The sequence below is a fragment of the Purpureocillium lilacinum genome, assembly GCF_023168085.1.
Source record: "Purpureocillium lilacinum CBS 284.36 DNA, scaffold_3, whole genome shotgun sequence".
Taxonomy (NCBI): domain Eukaryota; kingdom Fungi; phylum Ascomycota; class Sordariomycetes; order Hypocreales; family Ophiocordycipitaceae; genus Purpureocillium; species Purpureocillium lilacinum.
The window spans coordinates 4,358,307-4,378,041 of record NW_027072113.1 but is presented as its reverse complement, the minus strand read 5'-3'; the positions used below and the strand labels follow the sequence as shown (position 1 = coordinate 4,378,041).

At 62.3% G+C, this 19,735-nt stretch overlaps 7 protein-coding genes across 7 annotated transcripts; 4 read left to right on the top strand and 3 right to left on the bottom strand.

Moving 5' to 3' along the window:
• Positions 1 to 339: 339 nt before the first annotated feature.
• PLICBS_004900 (uncharacterized protein) lies at positions 340 to 1,539 on the top strand (the record flags this gene model as incomplete). Its single annotated transcript, XM_018325718.2, has 2 exons — positions 340 to 447; positions 541 to 1,539. The coding sequence occupies 2 exons, from the start codon at positions 340 to 342 to the stop codon at positions 1,537 to 1,539; spliced, it is 1,107 nt and encodes a 368-aa protein (XP_018175470.1).
• A 398-nt stretch (positions 1,540 to 1,937) lies between these two features.
• On the bottom strand, positions 1,938 to 4,584 carry PLICBS_004899 (uncharacterized protein; the record flags this gene model as incomplete). Its single annotated transcript, XM_065600617.1, has 7 exons — positions 1,938 to 2,624; positions 2,685 to 3,025; positions 3,078 to 3,157; positions 3,208 to 3,552; positions 3,609 to 4,278; positions 4,330 to 4,438; positions 4,534 to 4,584. The coding sequence occupies 7 exons, from the start codon at positions 4,582 to 4,584 to the stop codon at positions 1,938 to 1,940; spliced, it is 2,283 nt and encodes a 760-aa protein (XP_065456689.1).
• A 1,558-nt stretch (positions 4,585 to 6,142) lies between these two features.
• PLICBS_004898 (uncharacterized protein) lies at positions 6,143 to 6,632 on the top strand (the record flags this gene model as incomplete). Its single annotated transcript, XM_065600616.1, has 3 exons — positions 6,143 to 6,354; positions 6,417 to 6,524; positions 6,581 to 6,632. 3 exons carry the CDS (start codon positions 6,143 to 6,145, stop codon positions 6,630 to 6,632), a joined length of 372 nt encoding a protein of 123 aa, XP_065456688.1.
• Positions 6,633 to 7,174: 542 nt separating this feature from the next.
• PLICBS_004897 (uncharacterized protein) lies at positions 7,175 to 7,819 on the bottom strand (the record flags this gene model as incomplete). Its single annotated transcript, XM_018325721.2, has 1 exon — positions 7,175 to 7,819. The coding sequence occupies one exon, from the start codon at positions 7,817 to 7,819 to the stop codon at positions 7,175 to 7,177; it is 645 nt and encodes a 214-aa protein (XP_018175473.2).
• A 1,083-nt stretch (positions 7,820 to 8,902) lies between these two features.
• On the top strand, positions 8,903 to 10,744 carry PLICBS_004896 (uncharacterized protein; the record flags this gene model as incomplete). Its single annotated transcript, XM_018325722.2, has 1 exon — positions 8,903 to 10,744. The coding sequence occupies one exon, from the start codon at positions 8,903 to 8,905 to the stop codon at positions 10,742 to 10,744; it is 1,842 nt and encodes a 613-aa protein (XP_018175474.2).
• Positions 10,745 to 11,292: 548 nt separating this feature from the next.
• PLICBS_004895 (uncharacterized protein) lies at positions 11,293 to 14,232 on the top strand (the record flags this gene model as incomplete). The annotated part of the gene is made up of 3 exons (XM_018325723.2): positions 11,293 to 13,274; positions 13,407 to 13,986; positions 14,146 to 14,232. 3 exons carry the CDS (start codon positions 11,293 to 11,295, stop codon positions 14,230 to 14,232), a joined length of 2,649 nt encoding a protein of 882 aa, XP_018175475.2.
• Positions 14,233 to 15,353: 1,121 nt separating this feature from the next.
• PLICBS_004894 (maltose acetyltransferase) lies at positions 15,354 to 17,454 on the bottom strand (the record flags this gene model as incomplete). The annotated part of the gene is made up of 2 exons (XM_018325724.2): positions 15,354 to 16,684; positions 16,737 to 17,454. 2 exons carry the CDS (start codon positions 17,452 to 17,454, stop codon positions 15,354 to 15,356), a joined length of 2,049 nt encoding a protein of 682 aa, XP_018175476.1.
• Between the last annotated feature and the right edge of the window lie 2,281 nt (positions 17,455 to 19,735).

The following is a 19,735-nucleotide window of genomic DNA, read 5'->3' as shown; positions in this document are numbered from 1 at the left end:
GCAGCTAGCGGCGGCAAGCCACACCATGGTGGGGCAGGCACGTCGAGGACTTGCCTTGGCTTGCTTGGATGCTTGTCCCGCGCCGGCTGCGCCACAATCAGGCCTTTATCGTGGCTTATCTAAGTGCGCACAACCCCAGGCGGGTGCCCGCCAAACCTGCAAATCACAAAATCGGCGAAATTTGGCGACATCGCGAGCCACACAGAGAGGGGGACCCAGTTGCAACGCGGCGCTCGCCTCAATTTTCACCTCCACACCCAACCCGCGCGCACCCTCCGCCCCTACCTCCCTCTCACCAACCGAACGCTCGTCGAACCGACGCACGCATTCTCGCCCAGCATGGCCGCCGCTACCGAGCGATTCATACATCTCGCGCGCCCGCTGGCTCACGGCAACGTTGGCATCCAGACCAACATTGCCCCGCTCAGCGTCAACATCCAGCCTCAGGTACGCTGCACGCATGCCCCTCCGTCCCTCTATGCCGACACATGGCCCCTCGAGCCTTGAGCTTCCCAGGCTAACTCGCTCTCGCGTCAATAGGCTGTCCTCTCCATCCTCGACCACGCCGTGCGAAGGGACGTCCACGAGAATGCCCAGTCCACCCGCGTCATCGGCGCCCTGGTCGGCACCCGATCCGAAGATGGAACCGAGGTCGAGGTCCGCTCCTGCTTCGCCATCCCTCACACCGAGGAGCAGGACCAGGTCGAGGTCGACGTCGAGTACCAGAAGAACATGCTCGCCCTGACCCTGAAAGCCAACCCCCGCGAGGCCCTGCTCGGCTGGTACACCACCTCGCACGAGCTCAACAGCTTCAGCGCCCTCATCCAGAACTTCTTCGCCAGCCCCGAGACGGGCACGTTCCCCCATCCCGCCATCCACCTGACCATCTCGACCCAGCCCGGCGAGGACATCGAGACGAGATGCTACATAAGCGCCCCCGTGGCCGTCAACGCCGAGCGCGCCGCCGAGAGCTGCCTCTTCATCCAGGTGCCCCACAAGATGCTCTACGGCGACTCCGACAGGAACGCCCTCGAGGCCATCGCCAGCGCGCAAGACAACGAGTCCCGGACCGCGCCCCTGGCATCAGACATTGAGGGCCTCGGCCGGTCGATTGAGCAGACGCTGAACCTCCTCGACCGGGTCAGCGAGTGGGTCAACGGCGTGTTGGACGAGGACGAGGAGCCGAACAACGCCCTGGGCCAGTACCTGATGAGCGCCCTGTCCCTGGCGCCCAAGGTCGACGCCTCCCAGATCGAGCACGACTTCAACAACCACATCCAGGACGTGCTCATGGTCAGCTACCTGGCCAACACCATCCGAACCCAGATCGATCTCTCCCAGCGGCTGGCGACGGCCAACCTGACCAGCAACGAGAAGGACGGCGAAGGAAAGGCGGACGGCGACAAGGGCGGTAACCAGCGCGGCGGCGGCGGCAAGCGTGGCGGACGTGGCGGTGGCCGGGGAGGCGGCCAGCCGAGAGAGCCCCGGGAGCCGCGTGAGCCCCGGGAGCCCCGAGAGCCCCGGGAACCTGCGGAGTAGAAGGCGACGATGACTTGGGGGCATTACTGTTGATATGACGTGCATGATGAAAAAGCCAATGGCATTCTGCACGAAAAGGCGGGAACGCGGTGCGTCCTGTCGGGTGGACGACGGCGACGGCGGGTGGGGCACCGTGTTCAAACACAAATCATCACGGCGTTGCGGGCAAGGCGACATTTGTTGTGTCGCCTCCTCTGTGGACTTTTTAGAAATGGGATTGAATCGTCATGCAGTCTTCATGTCCCCGATATGTGTATCTCATCTAAGAGGAGGCCATGGCCTACAGGTTAAGAAAACATCAATGCCATTCATCCTATCCACCCGGTAACGCCGAGATGCTTGATCATGCCCCTTATACGCCGTTTGGGTGCTCGTCTCCGAACACCGCCCTGATGCTCCTAAATTCCAGCGGCTGGCTTCTGCGGCAACGTAGCCGGGTTGCCGTAGGTGGGTAGGTGACTATATATTTGATTCGGTACCACTGGCACGGCCGGACGGTTAGCGACATGGGCCGGGGCGCTCTGGGGAACATGCTGGGGAGGCGGCGGCATGCTCTGCATCGGCGGCGGCACATGCTGGGTCATGGGAGGGCCATGGTACGAGGGTATGGAGTTGTTGGAGCCCTGCCTCGCCATGCCATAGCCCCCGCCGTACGACGGAGGCACAGCGGGCTGATAAGCCGCATAGGCCAGGTGAGGTGTCCCTATCTGGGGGCTCCCGTGATGGGACCCGGGTGCCGTAAAGGGGGGCTGAGGGGGCGGAATCGGGTGCATCGCGCTCCCACCAGGGACAAAGGACTGCGTCTTGGGGTTGAAGGCGTGGTTCCGGTTGTAGCTGCCCGGGATAGGGTGCTGACTCTTAGGGTCGTTCGGGTTTGCATTCGCGGGTAGCTGCCCGTAGGCATACGGGATGCCCATGTGATTGTGCGAGGTGGGTGGTGCCGGGCCCCTAGCTTGATAGGCCGGAGGCACGAAGCCTGGTTGCCATGCCTGGGGGACCGCAGCTTGCGGAACCGGCGAGCCATATGCCGTCATCGGGCTGCCGCCAGGTTGATATCTTTGCTGGGGCGGCGGGGGCGGTGCATACTGCTTTTCGATTGTTAGCCCAGGGCACTTTCGGCACGAAGTAGACGTAGAGGGACGCACCTGGGGCGGGCCGTAGGCAGGATAGCTGGGGCTGGGAGCCATGTTGGCCATTGCAGGATAGCCCAGAGGCTGTTGAGCATATACGGGCGTGACTTGTCCTGGAAACGCAGGCGGTGGCTGTGCCGCAAACTGACCCTGAGCCGGAGCCATGAACTGACCTTGCGGTTGCGGTACCCAAGTCTGCTGCTGGGGGCCCCAGTAAGGCGTGTACAGGTTCCTCGAGTCAAAGCTGTCTGAGTCATCTCGACGCTGCTTGCCAACCTTGCCACGCTTTGCACCGTTGACCTTGTTGTTGGCGGACACGGAGCTCGTGCGGGACATGCCGCTCTCGCCATCGTTCTCTGCAAATTGTTAGTCCAGGATGCATTGACGCGGAGGCTGCCATGCCCTTACCTTGAACGCTGTTTTCGGAGCTTCCGAAGATTCGCTCGCGAGCCAGCTTGTACATCTCTTCCCGCTCTTCTCTCGACATCCTAACTTCGGTCAGCGGCTGCACAAAGATATGACTGCTGCAAGGACTTACTTCTCTTTGGCCACGGGCTGCTTGTCCTTGCCATCTTTGCCATCACTACCCGACTCTGACGTCGGCTTCGATGCGCTTGCGCTGATAGGGCCGCCCTCGTTGTCTTGCCCGCGGCGCATGATCTTCTTGGGCAGCACAGCAGGAGGCGGTGTGCTGCTAGCAGAGGCGCTCGGTTGCGGGGCCATGGTGGCCAAGGACGGCGGAACCCGACAGAAAGGCGTTCTAAATATGCGAACGGATCCAATATGCGGTTCAAAAGAATGCGTCATGTGATAATAGTCTGCCAACTTGTGCGTCAACATTCGACAGAATGAGTTTGACGGAGGCAAGTCCATGTACGGCTCCCTGTTGACGTTCATCGTTAGTGACGAGACCACAGCAACGGAGGAGACGATACATACTTGGAGTCTTGTACAAAATCGATGACATCCTTCTCGAGCCGCAGCAGGAAGTATCGGTCCCTGGGGCTGGCAAGGGCGTCAAGCAGCTTCTCGTCGGGTGCCTGGCGATATATGACGTTGAGTGCATCAGAAGAGCCCTCTGCGCTGAGCGGTATCGCCGAGTTGAGGGCGGGGGGCTGCTCTGACGTGGAACTCTGGGGCGTCAGGATGCCGTGTCCGAGAGGTCCAGTAGGAGGATGCACCAGCCTTCGCTCCGGGATGTCGCCGGGCTGGATGCCCCGGGCACGAGCGGCGATGTCTGAGCTCATTCGGGAACCAGCGATGAAGGAGCCGCGAATTGAGAAGGCATCGTCATCCTCAGCCGCGGCCTTGACACTGGCGCTGTCATCAGGGCGCAGCGACTCTTTCTCGTCCATAGCGAACGTCGTCCCTGAAGTGATGCTCTTGCCGTCCAAGCTGGGTGGCTTAGTCCCGAGCTCCGAGCTCGAGTCACATTTCTGCGACTCGTCAGATCCGCTCTCCCTGCTGATCAAACTTCGCTGGCGATCCGGCGCGGAGCTGCTCCCATCGACCACGAGACTGGGGACCTTTGGGCCAAGTTTCAGGCCGTGGAGCGCTGCCGAAGCGTTGTCGACATCTGCTGATTTGCCTCTTGGGGCCGTTGGTATGCCTGCTTCGGGGGGTGAGGTAGGATGTGAACGTGGCACCACGACGGGCGCACTACTGACCACGACGGGCTTCATGATGTTTGCGTTGTGCTCGGCACTGGGCGTGTGGTTGGTGGCCTGTCCCGGCGAAGGAAGGGCCTCTTTCGAGACGGATGCAGCCACCTAAAGAAGAGCATTGGGTAAGCATGGGCACGAAGAGGTAAACGGGGAATGTTCAAATGCTGCGGCCATCATTCGGGGAGGCAATGAGGGCGTACCTTGGCAAATGATGGCCTGGGTAGTTCTGGTGAGACCTGCGCGCTCGCCATGACGTGATGGGAATGGTCCGGGTATATATCCAATCGCCCCAATGAAGGAACGAAACAGTGCCTAGGGTATTAAAGGTCGACAAGGACGATGGCGGTCGACTGGCGCCGGCGAGGATGCGCGAGGGGAGCGGGCCGGCGAGGAAGTGACAGTGGAAGAATCGAAAATCAAAAAGCAGAGTCGATCGAAAAGGGCCAGCGGGTAAAGGACAGAGGACCGGTGATCATCGTCCTGGCGGAAAGGACATTTCGATGGATGGCGTGGGGTGTTGGGCTGCTTCTGGCTTCCTCGAGGATACGATGGGGGTTTGCCTTGTCGACACCGCGAGACCTGCAATCGCCGAGATCAGAAGGGCGAACTGATGGGAAGCGCAGAACGAGCGCAGACGCGGATCGAGTGGTGTAGAAGAGCGACGGGCCGAGGATGAGGCGTGGCAGAGACGCAGGTCGCGATGGGGTAGGGGAGGGGAGGAGGATTCCTTGGAATTCTTGGTTTGCGATGGACGGGGGGAATGCGGGCGAGCGGGAGAGAGGCCGTGCGGCGACTTACAGCAGCGGTGCTGCCAGGGACTCTCAGGGGCCGTGCGGGAGGCAGAGAGCCTGACGGAGGATGCAGTTGTCCAACGGGGGGGCTCAAGCCGATGCCATCAGGACGGGTCGACGGGCGGGACGGCGACAATGGGGAGGATGGATGGACGGACGGCAGGAGGGTGAGGTCGGGTCTGTCTGCAGCGGGTTTGGAGGCGAGTGCACTGAGTGCAGGCAGTGTAAAGCTGAGCTCGGAAATGACCTAGCGCCGGTAGATTCCCGCTTTGTCCCTCCTGTCAGTCAGCCAGCGCTCAGGTGCTGCTGGGGGCTGCTGGTCGGTCACGAGCGAAAATGTGCATTTGTGTGGCTGCTTATGTAACACAGAGGAAGGAGATGGGGCTGCTAGGACTTCCAAGGTTGGCTGCTGGACGGCATGGCGGCGGCGTTCGGCGGCGGCGGGACAGGCGTTGCTGGTGCCAGTGCCACTACTGCTGCCACTGTTAGCCACCACCTGGGCACTAAACTCCTCCAGCAGCTCCAGGGCTGCTGCTCGTGCTCCCTGCTGGGTCCCTGGCCAAGGCGACACCAGGAATCCATCACTGTGTCAGTCCACACCGCACGATTGGCACCGCCTGGTTCGCCTCATCTCGACGGGACCCCGTGTCACATGAGAAGGCGCCCACCCGATTTCGTCTCTCTTCGGTCCTTATCCGCAACGGCGGGCGGGCGATCTCATACCGTGCTGCAGGACTTTTGTACAAAGTAACCACATGACCTGCCTCGCCCAACAATACGGTCACGTGATCATACCGACCGGTCCTTCATCCATCGTCCTGTTAGCCTTAGTCATTCTCATTTGGGGCGACATACCACACCTTGCCGGCTCATCGTTGTGAGACTGGAGGAGCTTCAACCAAACTCGGAGTCCTTGTGCTCTCACATCCTGAGCATTCTTGTTGGGCCTATTCCCCTATTTTTCACTTAGAAGCAAAGCCATCCCATTCTCTTCATCCTTGTCAGTAACCAACCTACCATGTTCTCCCGCGGTCGTGCCGGCCCCTCGCGGTCGACGCCAACCAACGTTCTCTGCCAAAAGTGTCTCAAGAGAGGCCACTACTCGTACGAATGCAAAGCCTCGACGCAGGAACGGCCCTACGTCGCGCGGCCCTCTCGTTCTCAGCAACTTCGGAACCCCAAGTTGCAGCCAAAGCTCGCCAACACAAGTCTTGAGCCGCTCGAACAAAAGTCAGTTGCGAGCGCCACCTTTGCAACCGCATGTACCTGTGAAACTAACCTCTTGCGTGTAGAAAAGGAGTTGCTGATCAAGAGCTGGCCAAGCGGGAGGCGGAGCGCGAAAGGAAGCGGGAGAGGGATGAGCGGGACGACAAGGTCTTGAACTCGCCTAAACGGCAACGGTCAGCGTCTGTGGACTCGGTGTCAACGGTTTCCACCAGATCATCTCGCCGTTCAGAGTCACCTGGCCGGCGCCCGCGCTCGCCAACACCGGAGTTTCGCAAGCGTAGCCCGGAACCCAAGGGCCTAAACGACGAGAGGCCGCGGGCACGCAGCTACAGCAGCAGCGGCAGCTATAGCCGGAGCCCGTCTCCGCCGCCTCGGAGACGCGAGCCCCAGTTGGCCCGCGATAGCCGGTTGCCGACTCCGGAGAATACCGGACGGCCGTACCGGGCTCGCGACGATGACCCTCCTCGACGGACCAGGAGAGAACCTGTGGAGTCTAGGGACTCAGCAGGGCCACCTCCTCGCAGGCAGCACTACTCACGATCACCGGAGCCAGAGTTGAGACGGGGTGGCGAACGAAGCCGTCGGGATCATCCACCAAGCACTGGTCACAGGGCTGGGGACAGAACTCACCCCCCTGAGCCCCCAAGGGAGCGCAGCTTGAGCCCATTCAGCAAGCGACTGGCGTTGACGAGAGGGATTCAAGGCGGTGGTAGATAATTGGGTATCAAATTACGTTCAAATCAAATGTGTCCCCAGTCTCCGGTAGACTGAACGCCGAACCCAGGATGCAAAGCAAACAGTGTGATACAGGTTGAAGCCCCCCTCATGCCAGTAGAGCTTCTTCCTCCTCGCGCTCGCGTTTCTCCTCCTCTTCCTCCTCTTGTTGCCGTACCCGCAGGCCCTCGACAAGGGCGACTCCATCCATGCCGACCGCCTCCCCATCGGTGCTCCCGTTGGCCGCCGCGCCGCTCTTCTGCGCCGCCTTCTGGGCCCCGGATATCCTCTCGCGCACCAGCCTCGCAATCGCATTGTCGGTCCGGACGTTGAGCACCTCCATCTTCTTTTCGAGGTTGCGCTTGAGGTCCCAATTGGGCTTCTTGGGCTGGAGCTTGAACAGGTCGATGGCTTTTTCATTCTGTGCTTCCTCGAGCGCCTGTCTGTTGACCTCGGCCTCTACCTCGGCGGCCTGCTCTTCCAGCGTCGGCTGCTCGTGCCCCTCGTTGGGCATGACGTCGAAGCCGAGCTTGGGGCCCTTTGTCTCGAAGTCATAGTTGCGGCCCGAGAGGTGCTGCCGCACGACGTCCGGCTGGTCGTCCTCGGCGGCGGGCTGCGCGGGAGCGTGGTGGTCCTCCGCTTCTGGCGAGGCGATCTCGTCGTTGGGTTGCTTTCGCTTGAGGCCTCTGAGCTGCGCGAGGCGGGCTTTGCGGTCTTGCGCCGCGGCGCTGAGGTTGCTGAGTGACGACGACATGCTGGGCGGGCCTTGTCGCGCGGCGGGTGGTGTGGTGGGAGAAATTTCGTGATTCGTGAAGTCGATTGTCGCTGGCCCGGACGTCGTCAAGGTCTAGGTTGGAGGTTTGCGCGTTGGTGGGGCAAAACTCGAGCTGCCAGGCTCGACTCCCCAGCGCCGTCAGTGGATGGGTGGAGTGGCTGGAGGGACGCTGAGATTGGCGCGCGGATGCGGTTAACGTACGGGCTAGAGCGGCGCCGACGGCCCCTGTAACGCGGGATGTCAATTTACGATGGATGGCGCAGAATTTCGTCCCGACTCACCTTTGCGATCTTCAAACAGCCAACGTTCGCGGCCACACCCCAAGTCTCTCCGAGCACCCGCGCGACCTCGCACGATGAAGGCAGCCTCCGACTGTCTGGAAGTGGAGCCCCCGAGATGATAACGGCTCATTTCTCACGCCTGGGCTTTTTGCGGTTGCAGTTGGCTGTCCCGAAGCTACCGGCATCTCCAGCACAACAGTTGCGACCCTTTACAGGATGGAGGCATTGCCTCGCGCCTCACCCGGCGCGAGAGCCGAGCCTTGAGGATCGAGAAAGTTCAAGCAATCGCAATGCGCCGGAGTGCACGCCAGAGCGCTCGCCTTCAACTTCGTCGAACCGACTTGCCTATGGCGAACATGATTCCCCCGACCTATCCCGAGGCAGCAAGATCGCGCCCACTACCGACTCGACGAGCGCAGCCGCCGATGGCCGCACTGGTCACAGAAGATTAAAATCTGAAGGGCAAGGGCGGAGTCAGTCTCCCAGCCGCCGGGCACGGCCAGCACCGCGGCAGGCCAGAGTCAGTGGTCGTCGAGTACCTGTTGCGGCAAAGGATTTCGCAAAGCTCGATTTGTCTGGCCAAGGTCGCTTGACGGCAGAAGCTTGGAGCCGACTCAAGGAACAGCGACTCATATACCAGCAATGGGGATACGTTCGTCACCAGTATCCGAAATCCGAGGTGGTGCAGGCCAGGAGGGCCTTTAGGTCCTGGAAGGTCAAGTTGCAGAAGGTCTTGGAGCCGATCAACCCTTCTTCCTGGCCGTGGCGTGAGGAGGGAGCTATGCTGTTTGAGCTTGAATCCGTGGCGTCCATGCGCAAGGCTTGGGAGTCACTCAGCGTGGAAGAGCGGCAGCGAAAATGGCCGTCGGTGATGCTTTCAACCATGCACCGCTGTCCAGAAAAGGCCAGGCTAGTGCTTGAAGCTACCTTGGACTCTTTACCCCCAGGCTATGCGATACACGACGTCTTGCTCTTCGTCACGCGGCGGATGGACCTGGAAGGCTTCAAATCCACAAGGGAACGGACAATCGAGGCAGAGGACGTGCTGCATCTGGTGAGCAAGGTCATCGAGGAGACGCCAGCGGGACATGTTCCGTTCAGCCAGAGGAGCTTTGGACTTCTTGCCCAGAAGCTGCCCGCCGACCAGGTGGAGGAACTCTACAGCATCGTGAAGAGGGCAGGGCGCAGGATGCACACCAACACTTTGATTCACTTCGCTCGCAAGCTGGCAACCGACATGGCCCACAAGGAGACTGCGTTCACGATCCTCAAGGACCTTGCGGACGACGGACTCGACTTGAACGACGTGCGGCCCGCGAGCGTGATCACAATCCTCCTCCACTGCAAGAACAACAGCGACAGCGTCGCGCAACAGAAGCGACCATTTTCTCCCAAGGACGCACTGCAGCAGCTGGTTGAACGGGGCCTCTCGCCAAACGTTGCGACGTCCACGGCCCTGCTCGACTCACTCTGTCAGCAAGGCGAGGTCGAAGAGGCCATTCGGCTGGCCCTCTTGTTCGCCGAATCGGGCGTGCAACTCGACACCAAGGCGTGGTCGACAGTCTTTCGCGGAGCCAAGAGCAGTCTTAAAGTGGTGAACCTCGTTAAGGCGCTTGACGTTGCGAGGGCAGCCGACGCACCGTACGTTGACGTTTTGAACAACGCACTTCACAGCGTCTTCTACTTTGCAGAGATGGAGTCACGCGAGAAGAGGCATCGAGCGCCATGGGTTTTGCCCATATTCATGCCGATGCTGCAGGTCTATGCCAAGAAGTTTGATCTCGAGCCGCTGCAGTGGTGGCTCCCCGACTCGCTGCCCCTGATGCTCGCGCAAACATCATCTGGTAAAGAGATTACGACACTCGAGGGCCAGCGCCGTCGGACGTGGGACTTTCAACACTCAGTGCTGCCCGTCGTCGACAAGTTCTTCTCGGCTGGCGACGAAACAAGGGTGCAGCCCACTTCGACGACTGTCGCCATCATGGTGAGGGCGTACATCAAGAGCCTGCAGCAGCCTTATGAGCTCATGTCCTTTTACAACTTCTTCAAGACGCGGCTGGAAGAGCAGGCGAAGAAGGAGGACTCTGCCAACCAGCTGGTCAAGAATCAAGGCAGTCTGATCCACGACACGTTCATAATGGCCATGACGGAGCACCGAGGGCTGTCGCGCCCTGCTCTCCAGGTGTTTGGCGACATGCTCAAGGACAACCTAAAGGCGGGGACGGTAGAAGGAGGTAAGGCACACGTGCAGGACGGCAGCAGCGTGACGACGACGCCGATTCACCCCACACCGAGCGTTCTCACGTTTACAATCCTGCTGAGGGGCCTGATGAATCGGCGAGAGAAGCTGCTCGCGCAGCAGGTGATCCAGGTGATGCGGGAGCACGGCGTCGAACCGAACCTGGTGACGTGGAACACGCTCACCAAGGGGCACGCGTCGATGCAGGACATTGCGCGGACGGTGGCGACGCTGCAGGACATGGAAGCGGCAGGCTTCAAGCCGGACGCGTTTACGTTCAAGGCGTTTGGGAAACTGAGGGACCAGGGCAAGGCGCTGAAGATGATGGAGGGCATCATTGACATGAACCGGCGCAAGATGACCGGCGAGGACCTGTATCAATAGGGAGGGGCGGCGCAAGCGGACATGACGATACCACGGACATAGACATTTTGTACAACAATCTCAACCCATTTTTGGACAGTTGGCGATTCAGGTGGGTGAAGTATGAAATGCCATGTTAATTGTCGGGCGGTTGGTTCGGGTTGGGTCCTAGGAGGATGAGGATGCGGGCATTGGCTGCTAACCCCGATTAGCTCCGAAAGGGTCAGCGTCGAAGCATAAGTGCTGACCGGCATTTGGACGTCACTCGATTCGCTCATCAACCGGACGGGAACAGACCATTCGACTTATCCCTCGAGCACGATGCTCGGCCCTCCGAGCGGAACTGGAATCAATCATCGGATTACCCACGGGGCGCGAAACTAGAAATGGGCGACGAGGGGCATTTTCTTTACGTTGACGCCCTCGTCGAACCTAAGCGCTGCTGGATTGCTGCATCTACTTGAGAAGACAGCGCGAAGCTGCCTGTCATTCGGTCTTGCGACATATCATCACTTTCATACACCCACGGACCGCAGACGGGAGAATCTGCTCACGTTACCGTCGTCAGGATGCCCGACCCGGGCCTCGCGCCCTTCACGACCGTGTTCCGCGCCGGCGGCGACGCGCAGCACCGCGTGCGCCGCAACCGCCTGGCTGTCTCGTGCACCGCCTGCCAGCGGCGCAAGTCCAAGTGCGACCGGCGGCAGCCCTGCGGCGCGTGCGAGAAGCGCGGCGACGCCGAGGCATGTCACTTTGGAAGCTCCGCGACGACGACGGCGGCCGTGACCGGCGGCGGAGGGGGAGGAGGAGTCGGCCGAGCCGCCGGCGGCAGGGCGGGACAGAGAGGAAGGTCCGAGGTGCAGCTGCGGCTCAACCGCCTCGAGGAGATGGTCAAGGGCCTGGCTGATGCAAAGGCAACGCGCCGGCAGCAGAGCGGACGGGAGCCGCTCGGTGAAGGCAAGGGCGCGGCGAGCAGCAACGGGGCGCCTGTTCCGAGGCACCACCGCATCGTCTTGACGGACGAGGCAGACGACGAGGATGGGCAAGGCGACTACCACGGCGCGACGTCGTGGGCCGCGCTCGTCGACAGCATCCACGACATCCAGACGCTCCTCAGCCAGAGCGACGACCAGGACGAGCCGGCAGCGGCAGACGCGGGCCCTCGCCTGCCCGCCATCGGGCCCGAGGGCCACGACGTGCTCTTCCCCGGCGTGCAGCCCGTCAGCGTCGCCGACATCGTCGGGACGCTGCCGCCGCGGGCCGACGCCGACCGCCTGCTGGGGCTCTTTTTCAACGCAAAGTTCATCTCCAAGCCGTTCTTGCACGCGCACCAGTTCCGGCGGCGGTACGAGGCGTTCTGGGCGGACCCCGCGTCGGCGCCGCTGCTCTGGGTCAGCATCATGTTTTCCGTCCTGTCGGCGGGCGTGACGGTGGCCAAGGCGCGGGACCGGGGCCTGGTCGCGCGGCTGCGAGAGGAGCGGCGACAGCGAGGGCAGGCATCGCGACAGGTTGATCACCAGCAGCAGCAGCAGCAGCGGGCGCAAGCGCGGTCCGACAACAGCGACGACGACGACGACAACGTCGACAACGTCGACAACCCCGAGGTCGCGTTCCGCGTCAAGGCCGCGCAGTGCCTCGTCGCGGGCAAGTACCTCCGCGCGCGCGCCCTGTCCGTCGAGGCGCTCGTCATGTACGCGCACTGCTGCAACATCCAGCAGCACGACTCGGACTCGACGCTCTGGAGCCTGTACGAGGTGGGCGTGCGGCTCGCGCAGAAGCGCGGCTACCACCGCGACGCGGCGCGCATCGGGCTGCGCCTGACGCCCTTCGAGGCCGAGATGCGCCGCCGCACCTGGTTCATGGTGCAGTCGTCGGACCTGCTCTTCTCCTTCCAGCACGGCGTGCCCTCGTCCGTCGACGACGCCCTCTGCGACGTCGCCCACCCGACCAACCTCGCCGACGAGGACTTTGACGAGCGGTCGGACCCCCTGCCGCCGCCGAGGCAGCCCGTCGACCCCCTGCCCATCCTCGCCTACGTCGTCAAGTCGCAGCTGTGCCGCGTCCTGCGCCGCGTCGTCCGCCTCACCCTCGACCCGGAGCCGGGCCCGCCGCCGTACGCCCGCGTCCGGGAACTGCACGCCGAGCTGACGGCCTGGCACGACGGGATCCCCCCCTGCCTGCGCGTCCGGCCCGTCCGCGACACGGCCTTTACCGACCAAAACTACACCATCATGCACCGCCTCATGCTGGAGCTCATGTACCTCAAGACGCTGTGCGTGCTGCACCGCCCGTTCCTGACCGTGGGCCACGACGACGACGACGACGACGATGACGACCAAGGCAAAGGCGACGACGGGCCGGCCTTTTCGCGGCGCGTGTGTCGCGAGGCCGCCGTCCGCCTCCTCGAGCTGCACCTCGACGTCGACGCCGCCATGCGGCCCGGCGGCAGGATGCACGAGGACCGCTACATGGTCTCGAGCCTGACGTACCACCATTTCCTGCTGGCGGCCATGGTGCTGTGCCTCGACCTCAGCGAGTCGACCGACTACAGGTAAGAAAGAGAGCATCTGTCCCCCCACCCACCCCCTTTTCCGACCATACAAGCATGGCACGGCGCACACACATGGATATGTGTCTGCCTACGTCTTGCCACATCATCGTCGCTTACACTGGGAACTCGCAGCCTCGACGAGAGAGCCAGCCGCACACGCCTCCTCCACGCCATCCACGCCGTCTGGTCCTCCCGCGCGGCGACATCCCGCGACGCTGCCCATGCCACGCGCATCCTGCGCGCCATCCTCAGCCGTGTCGAGACGCCGCCCAGCGACGCCTCCCCTCCCGCCGCCTCGGCCACGGCGTCGGCCCCGACCTCCTCCGTATCTGTTAGCCCGCCTGGCGGTCTTGCCGCCGACGCGTCCTACTCATCCTCCTTCTCCATCTCCGCGTCCCCCTCCGCGACCGCCACCGCCACCGCCAGCCCCGACACCGCGGCGAGTAGTAGCGGCGCCGTTGCCTCGGCGATGATGCACGACGGCACGTTGCCTGCCGTCCCCGGCGGAGTCAAGGCCGCGGCGGCCCTCATGGCGCCCCCGCCTGCGCCCGCCCTCGCCCCGGTGCTCGTGTCCCTGCCGCTCACTCCGGGGCCGCAAGCACCGCCTCAATACGACTACGGCGTCATGGACGTGGATGACGACTACCCCGTCAACTTTGACGAGATGCCCCAGCTGGACAGCTTCTTCTCGAGCCCCGACGGCGTCGACTGGGTAAGCCTTCTTCCCTCCCCCAGGCAAAGACCTTTATCCCCTGATATCCCACATACATACCCTGAGCCCCCTGGGCGACAGCATACTCTGCAAACAGCATATCTTAGTGCAGTGTATAATCAGAGGAACGTCACGCTAACGCGAAAACCAAAACCGCAGCACTCCATCGACCAGTTCCTTCGCCTCGACCGCTCCATGACAGACGCCTACAACGACCAGACTCTCCTCACGGACGTCGGGCCCTGAGGGTATTCCTCCTATCTCCCCTCCCTCCCCGCACGGAGCCATCGTACCCTTCGGGCGACGACATGCACTCCGCCTACGTATCCCCGCCGACGCGCCGTGCTCCATCCCCATCCTCACAGACCCTCTCATTGCGAGGGCCTGGCCTGGCCTCCCCGGCGCGGGCCAGCCTCGGGGGCGCGCGTCTCAAGAAAACACCAGCCGCCCTAGGCAACCAGGTGACACTGACCATGACACAGCGGCGACGGACATGCGGCCAGCCGCAGCAGCACGCGCCGCCGCGCATGGCCGCTGGTCTGAGGACCCAGACCCCCTCCTCATGGCCGCAGAAGCAGCGGCCAAGCGGCGGGGTTGCAAACCAAACTACGATAGTATGTACATACATCAACGCTTGTCAGGAAAGGAGGTCAGTCAAGACCCGGTCTGGCGGCCAGGTTCCAGACCGGCAGCAAGCAAGCAGGGCATGGCAACATCCGAGAGCACCGAGGGCACATCTCAAGCTACCGCATGTAGTATGTACGTTTCTTCGTACAAGTGCAGCGTGTCACACAAATGGCATTGCTCGTCACGTCAATCGGCTCTCTCTCATGTACCCATGATGCGTGATCCGCACCGCCACAACCCGGGCTCCCAAAGACTCACACATGCCATCGTAAAACAAAACTCGAATCCGCCACAAACAAGGTATCATGCAGACGCTGCCTGCCCACTTTAACCTGCCTGCCGCCTTGTGGCTACCCGCGTCGCCAAAACCCAACACACCTGGCCGGTCCTGCCCGCCCTCGGATTCAATCCCTGCCCAGCAACCGACGAAACCGTTTGTCAGGCCGGCCAGAAGCCGAGGCCCGACAGCAACGACAACAATATGTAGAGAAATCGCAAAGGCGCTCATATGAACAAAGTCGCTCAACTTTTTCTTCGTAAAAAAAGACACATGGTACTTTGCATGCTTCTTTGGCAGATGACTTGCGTCCTTCGCATGGCCGTAGCAGGCCAACGACATTCGCCAGCTTATTGTACAAAATCAACACGTCGGGCATGCATCGTGGGTATCATGAAACGGGATAAGCATTGCGGCGGCCGACTATGCGGCCACCCCGGCGCCAGTCTACCTGGCAGGCGGGCTATGGCGCGTTGCCGATGCCGCGCAGAACGCGTGCTGGATTACCGGCCACGACGGTAAACGGCGGGACATCCTGCGAGAAGCCGTAAGCTACATTGGTCACACCATAACATTGCGCGGCGGGGGTCAGGGCATAACAAACCTTGGTGACGATGGAACCAGCCCCGACCGTGCTGCCCTTGCCGATGGTGCGGCCCGGCAGGATGATGGCGCCTCCTCCTATCCAGCAGTCCTGCGCAATCGTGATGCCTCGGCCAAACTGGGGCCCCTGACCGCCCTGCCTCTTCTTGGGATCCGTAGGGAGAGAAGCCGTGAAGATGCTCACGTTGGGGCCAATGACGCAGTTGTCGCCAATCTTGACCTCGCAGACGTCGTTGATGGTGCAGTTTCGTCCGATGACGACGTGGTGGCCGATGGTGATGTTATAGCCGTAGTCGCACGTAAAGGGCGTCTCGACGGCGACGTGCCTGCCAACGCGTCCGACATTGGTGACGGGCGACGCCTCGGTGGGAGACACCCGTACGGGATCACGGGGCTGCAGGATCTCGAGAAACAGGCGGGCTCGCTCGTCGGGCGAGACGCCGTGCGTTGGAGGCGTCGTCAGGTTGTTGAAGCGCCAGCAGGCAACGGCGCAGCGCTCGCGCTCCAGACACAGCTCCTTGTCGAACGGATAGTAGTGTCGGCCAGAGAGCATCTCCTCCTTCTGCGTCCGTCTCTGCGGATACTGAGCATGCGAGAGCGCCAACTGAGCGGCCACCTGCGCGTTCGACGTCGGCGGCGGCGGGTGCGGCGGCGTCGGGCTGCTCGTCCGTGTCGGATGCAGGATGTTGATTTGCGGCAGCGAGTTCCCAGGGTGCGGCGTCTCTGGCTCGCTCCGGGTCAAGTCGTGCAACGGAGGCACTCGCTGATACTCCTTGGCCATCCTGTCTCCAAACGACGGCGGCTGGGTGTTTGCGCTGACGGGCGTAGGGAAGGCGTTGCCGGGCGTGTAGGGCATGGCAGAGAGCTTGTTTTCAGGGCTGGCGACGGACGCGCTGGCCAGTGTTGATGCAGTTGGCCGGTCGTCGTCCGAGATGACCAGAGGCCGGCCTTGGGGCGGGTCTATCCGCAGAGCCTGGCCGCGGTAGTGCGGCAAGGGCTCCCTCTTAACCGGCTGGGCCCCGTACGCACCATGACCATGCTGCGGCATGCCATAGGCACCCGGTGGTACGTAGCTGGGGTCCTTGGATTCGAGTGGTATCGCCGCGGACTTGCTGTCCACCTTTTGCCAGCCGGGGCCTCGCTGGGGCGGATAGCCCGCGCAGAGGAAGCCGCCTCGGATACAGTTGCTACCTGCCGATGCTGTCAGTCTTGTCTTGCCTCGATTCCACGGGGCCAAGCTCACATTCTGGCTTCTGCTCGTCACACTTCTTCTTGCGTTTGCGGCAAGTGAGGCACCCAGTCTTGGTCCGGTTGCTAAAGTTGCGCTTTCGCTTCTTGGGGTCGTGCTGAAGGATAGAGTCTTGCCTGTGCTCGCCCCCGTACGGACTCCCGTACGCGGCCATTGACCGGTCCTCGGCATCGGGGCTGGTCTGGCTGTAGTCGCTGTGATCCATCTGACCCGTCGCTCTCCGCAATGCCTCGCCAATCTGCTCTTCCGTCTGACCTTGAGTCGGGGTGGACGAGTTTGGCTGTCCTTCGTATGATGCCTTGTCATCCTGCCAAGACGATTCCTTGTCCCGCCGTTCGTCGTCGTCGTAATGCCGGTACTCTCGCTTCAGCGGCCCGTATGACTCCCGGGAATCTGCAGTGGTCGGAGCTGTCGCCGTGTCCGGTGTCCGCTCCTGTACCTGCTGCTCACGCCGCGCCTCGACCGAGTCTGAGCGCTTGCGCTTGTGTGCTCCTTCTACCTGAGCATAGCTTGAGGGTTGATAACCAGGCCGTTCTTGGTCCCTCCATCCATCCTTGTGGCTGACTACTTCGGGGGAAGCCCGTGACCGGTGCGTGGCAGAGCTCTGGGGCCGTTCATCAGAGGTACCGCTCTTGTCCGCGACGTCACTAGGTTTCGGAGGAGGATCCGCCGCCTTAGGCGAGGCACCGTTGAGGGCGGTGAAGCTGGACATGATAGGCCGTCTTTGGCGTTTCTACAAACCGCTGGAGAGTATGTAGTCTTGCTTGCGTGACAGATTATGCGTGGCGGCCGAATAGCGCTCAGATGCAGCCAGGCTCTTCCACCGCGAGATTCGATAGTTGGTCGCTTACAAGGCTGTCGAGACCGGGTTTTGCGGCCTGATCAATAAGTTGAGATAAAGAGATTAGAAGAAACACTCAGTCATTGAACCCGAACAACTCAAGTCGATGCGGCGAGTGATTGCACGCTGTCAAGGGGCGTGCAGTTAGATGCCTTTGCAGCGCCGCCTTGCTGCTGTCTAAAGGGACCAGCCCACAGGTGAACAATGCAAAAGAAACAGGACTCAGGCAGTGAAAACCGCTGCCCGCAGCCCTATCCTGGACGACTTGTGGTGATTAACGCGCGCTCCAGTGAAAGTACGGCTTATCGTATGTCGTCAGTGACTGGCGGTTGCGTAATGGCCGCGGCGGGCAAACGCCAAAGTTGGTGGTGACGCTGTCACGGGCGGCCGCGCTTGCAGTGGTTAGGAACCCGCCTCTCTTTTTTTGGCGCGCGATTATGCTGTAGGCAGGGTCTGGCGCGCCTGTTTTGGCGGCGGGGATGGCGGTTCGTTTTTGTGCCTGGGGAGCGAGCAAACGAGGGTGAGGGGCGATTGTGCCTCGTCGCGGACTGGGCAGGCACTTAATAAGGCTGCTGCAGCAGCAGCGAGGCGCTCTTCGGGACCGTGGTAGTGGCACCGAGTAGCAGGGAGCGGGCGGGCGGGTCTCGGGTTGAGTCCGTACTCGTACTTCGTACTTGGTAGGGAGCCAGCCCTTGCTTGGTGTCCGTCACAGTTGTCCTCGTGGTGGTGGTGGCGGTTGTTGTCGTCGCCTTTCTGCTGTCAGATAGTATAGTCGGGCAGGGCGCACAGCTCACAGCCGCGGCAGGTGAATGCGCGAGTGCCAGTGCGGCTCGCTATGCGACGATCCGTTGCGGCCCCGTCAAGCACTGGGCAGCAAGTAAAGCGCGAACGCGCGAGCGAGCGAACGAACGAGGCGAGCGACCGCGCGGTTTGCAGTGAGGAGGGAGCAGTGAGCGTCGAGTCGGGCGGCGGCCAGAGCAGGGACGGCCCCGTGAGCGTTGCACTTTTTCGGGAAACCCAGTCCCGGAAAGCTGAGATGTGAGTGAGATGCGCCGTTGGATGTCGCCAGCGCGCAAGGGCCGCGAACCAGGAATCCGCTCTTGACCGTGTTGGCGTCGAGACAATGTCTGGGGTGGAGGCCACGCTCGAGCGTCCGGGTCGACGTTGCTGGGTGAGGGTGAAGCAGGAAGCGAGAACTGAGGGCGCGCAGGTTGAGCGAGGTGTGGTGGAGGACGGGGGAGGCGGCGAGGATAAGGGTCCGGACGGCTTGGGATGGAACGCACAGAGGCACTTCCTTCAGGTTCACGTCGGCCGGCCGTGGTCCTTCGCTCACACTTGCCTGCTCCGGGGGCGTCGGCATCGGCGTCAGTGTCGGGCAGCCCAGGCGCCTCGTTGTCGACGTCCCAACCCCAAGGTTACAGTACGAAAGAGGTACGCAGCAAGGTAAGCGGCCGACGAGCCAGGGGGACCGGCGCGAGTAGGCACACGCCACCGCCGCACCCCAGGGGGGGAACCACGGGGGGCGAGTAAGGTGCGAAAGCTGGAGAGAGACAGGCACAGCCAGGCACGGATGCCTCGTACACGGGCACACTTACCTCTCTTACTCTGAGGACTCTCGGCCAGGCGCATGCCACGCCCGGGATTCCTGCCGCCCCTTCGCCGTGCCTTGGATGCGCTGCTCCTCGTTTCTGCCCGCTCGGCCTGTCCATCTCCGCCTTGGACGAGAGAAAAGGGACCGAAACGAGACCGCAGGACAACCTGTTCAAGCTGCCGCCGCCGCCGCTGTTGCTGCTGCTCGCCACCCTGCGCCAGGCTAGGCGGCACCGTGCATGGCTGGCTGGCTCGAGGGCGGACAGCCTGCCGTGGCTCCTGTCCACCCCCCTTCACAGTCGCCGTGGGCCGCCAGGCGATCGCTTAGCCCGGATGCCGCGCCTTTTCGCACGCCGTGGGCTCCGCCCGTCCCTGTCCGCCCGCCACGCTTCGCGCCTTTTCATGCTCCCTCCCCTCCAACTGTCGGGCGGCATGGCGCTTCGGCGACTGGGGGGCACAGGGACCTTGGCCCGGCCAGGGGTCCCCTAGGCTCCACGCCCTCGCACGCGTGGGTGGGCCACTTCGTGGGATGGCTTGAGGGGGGTGCGTCTTCTCTCGAGTC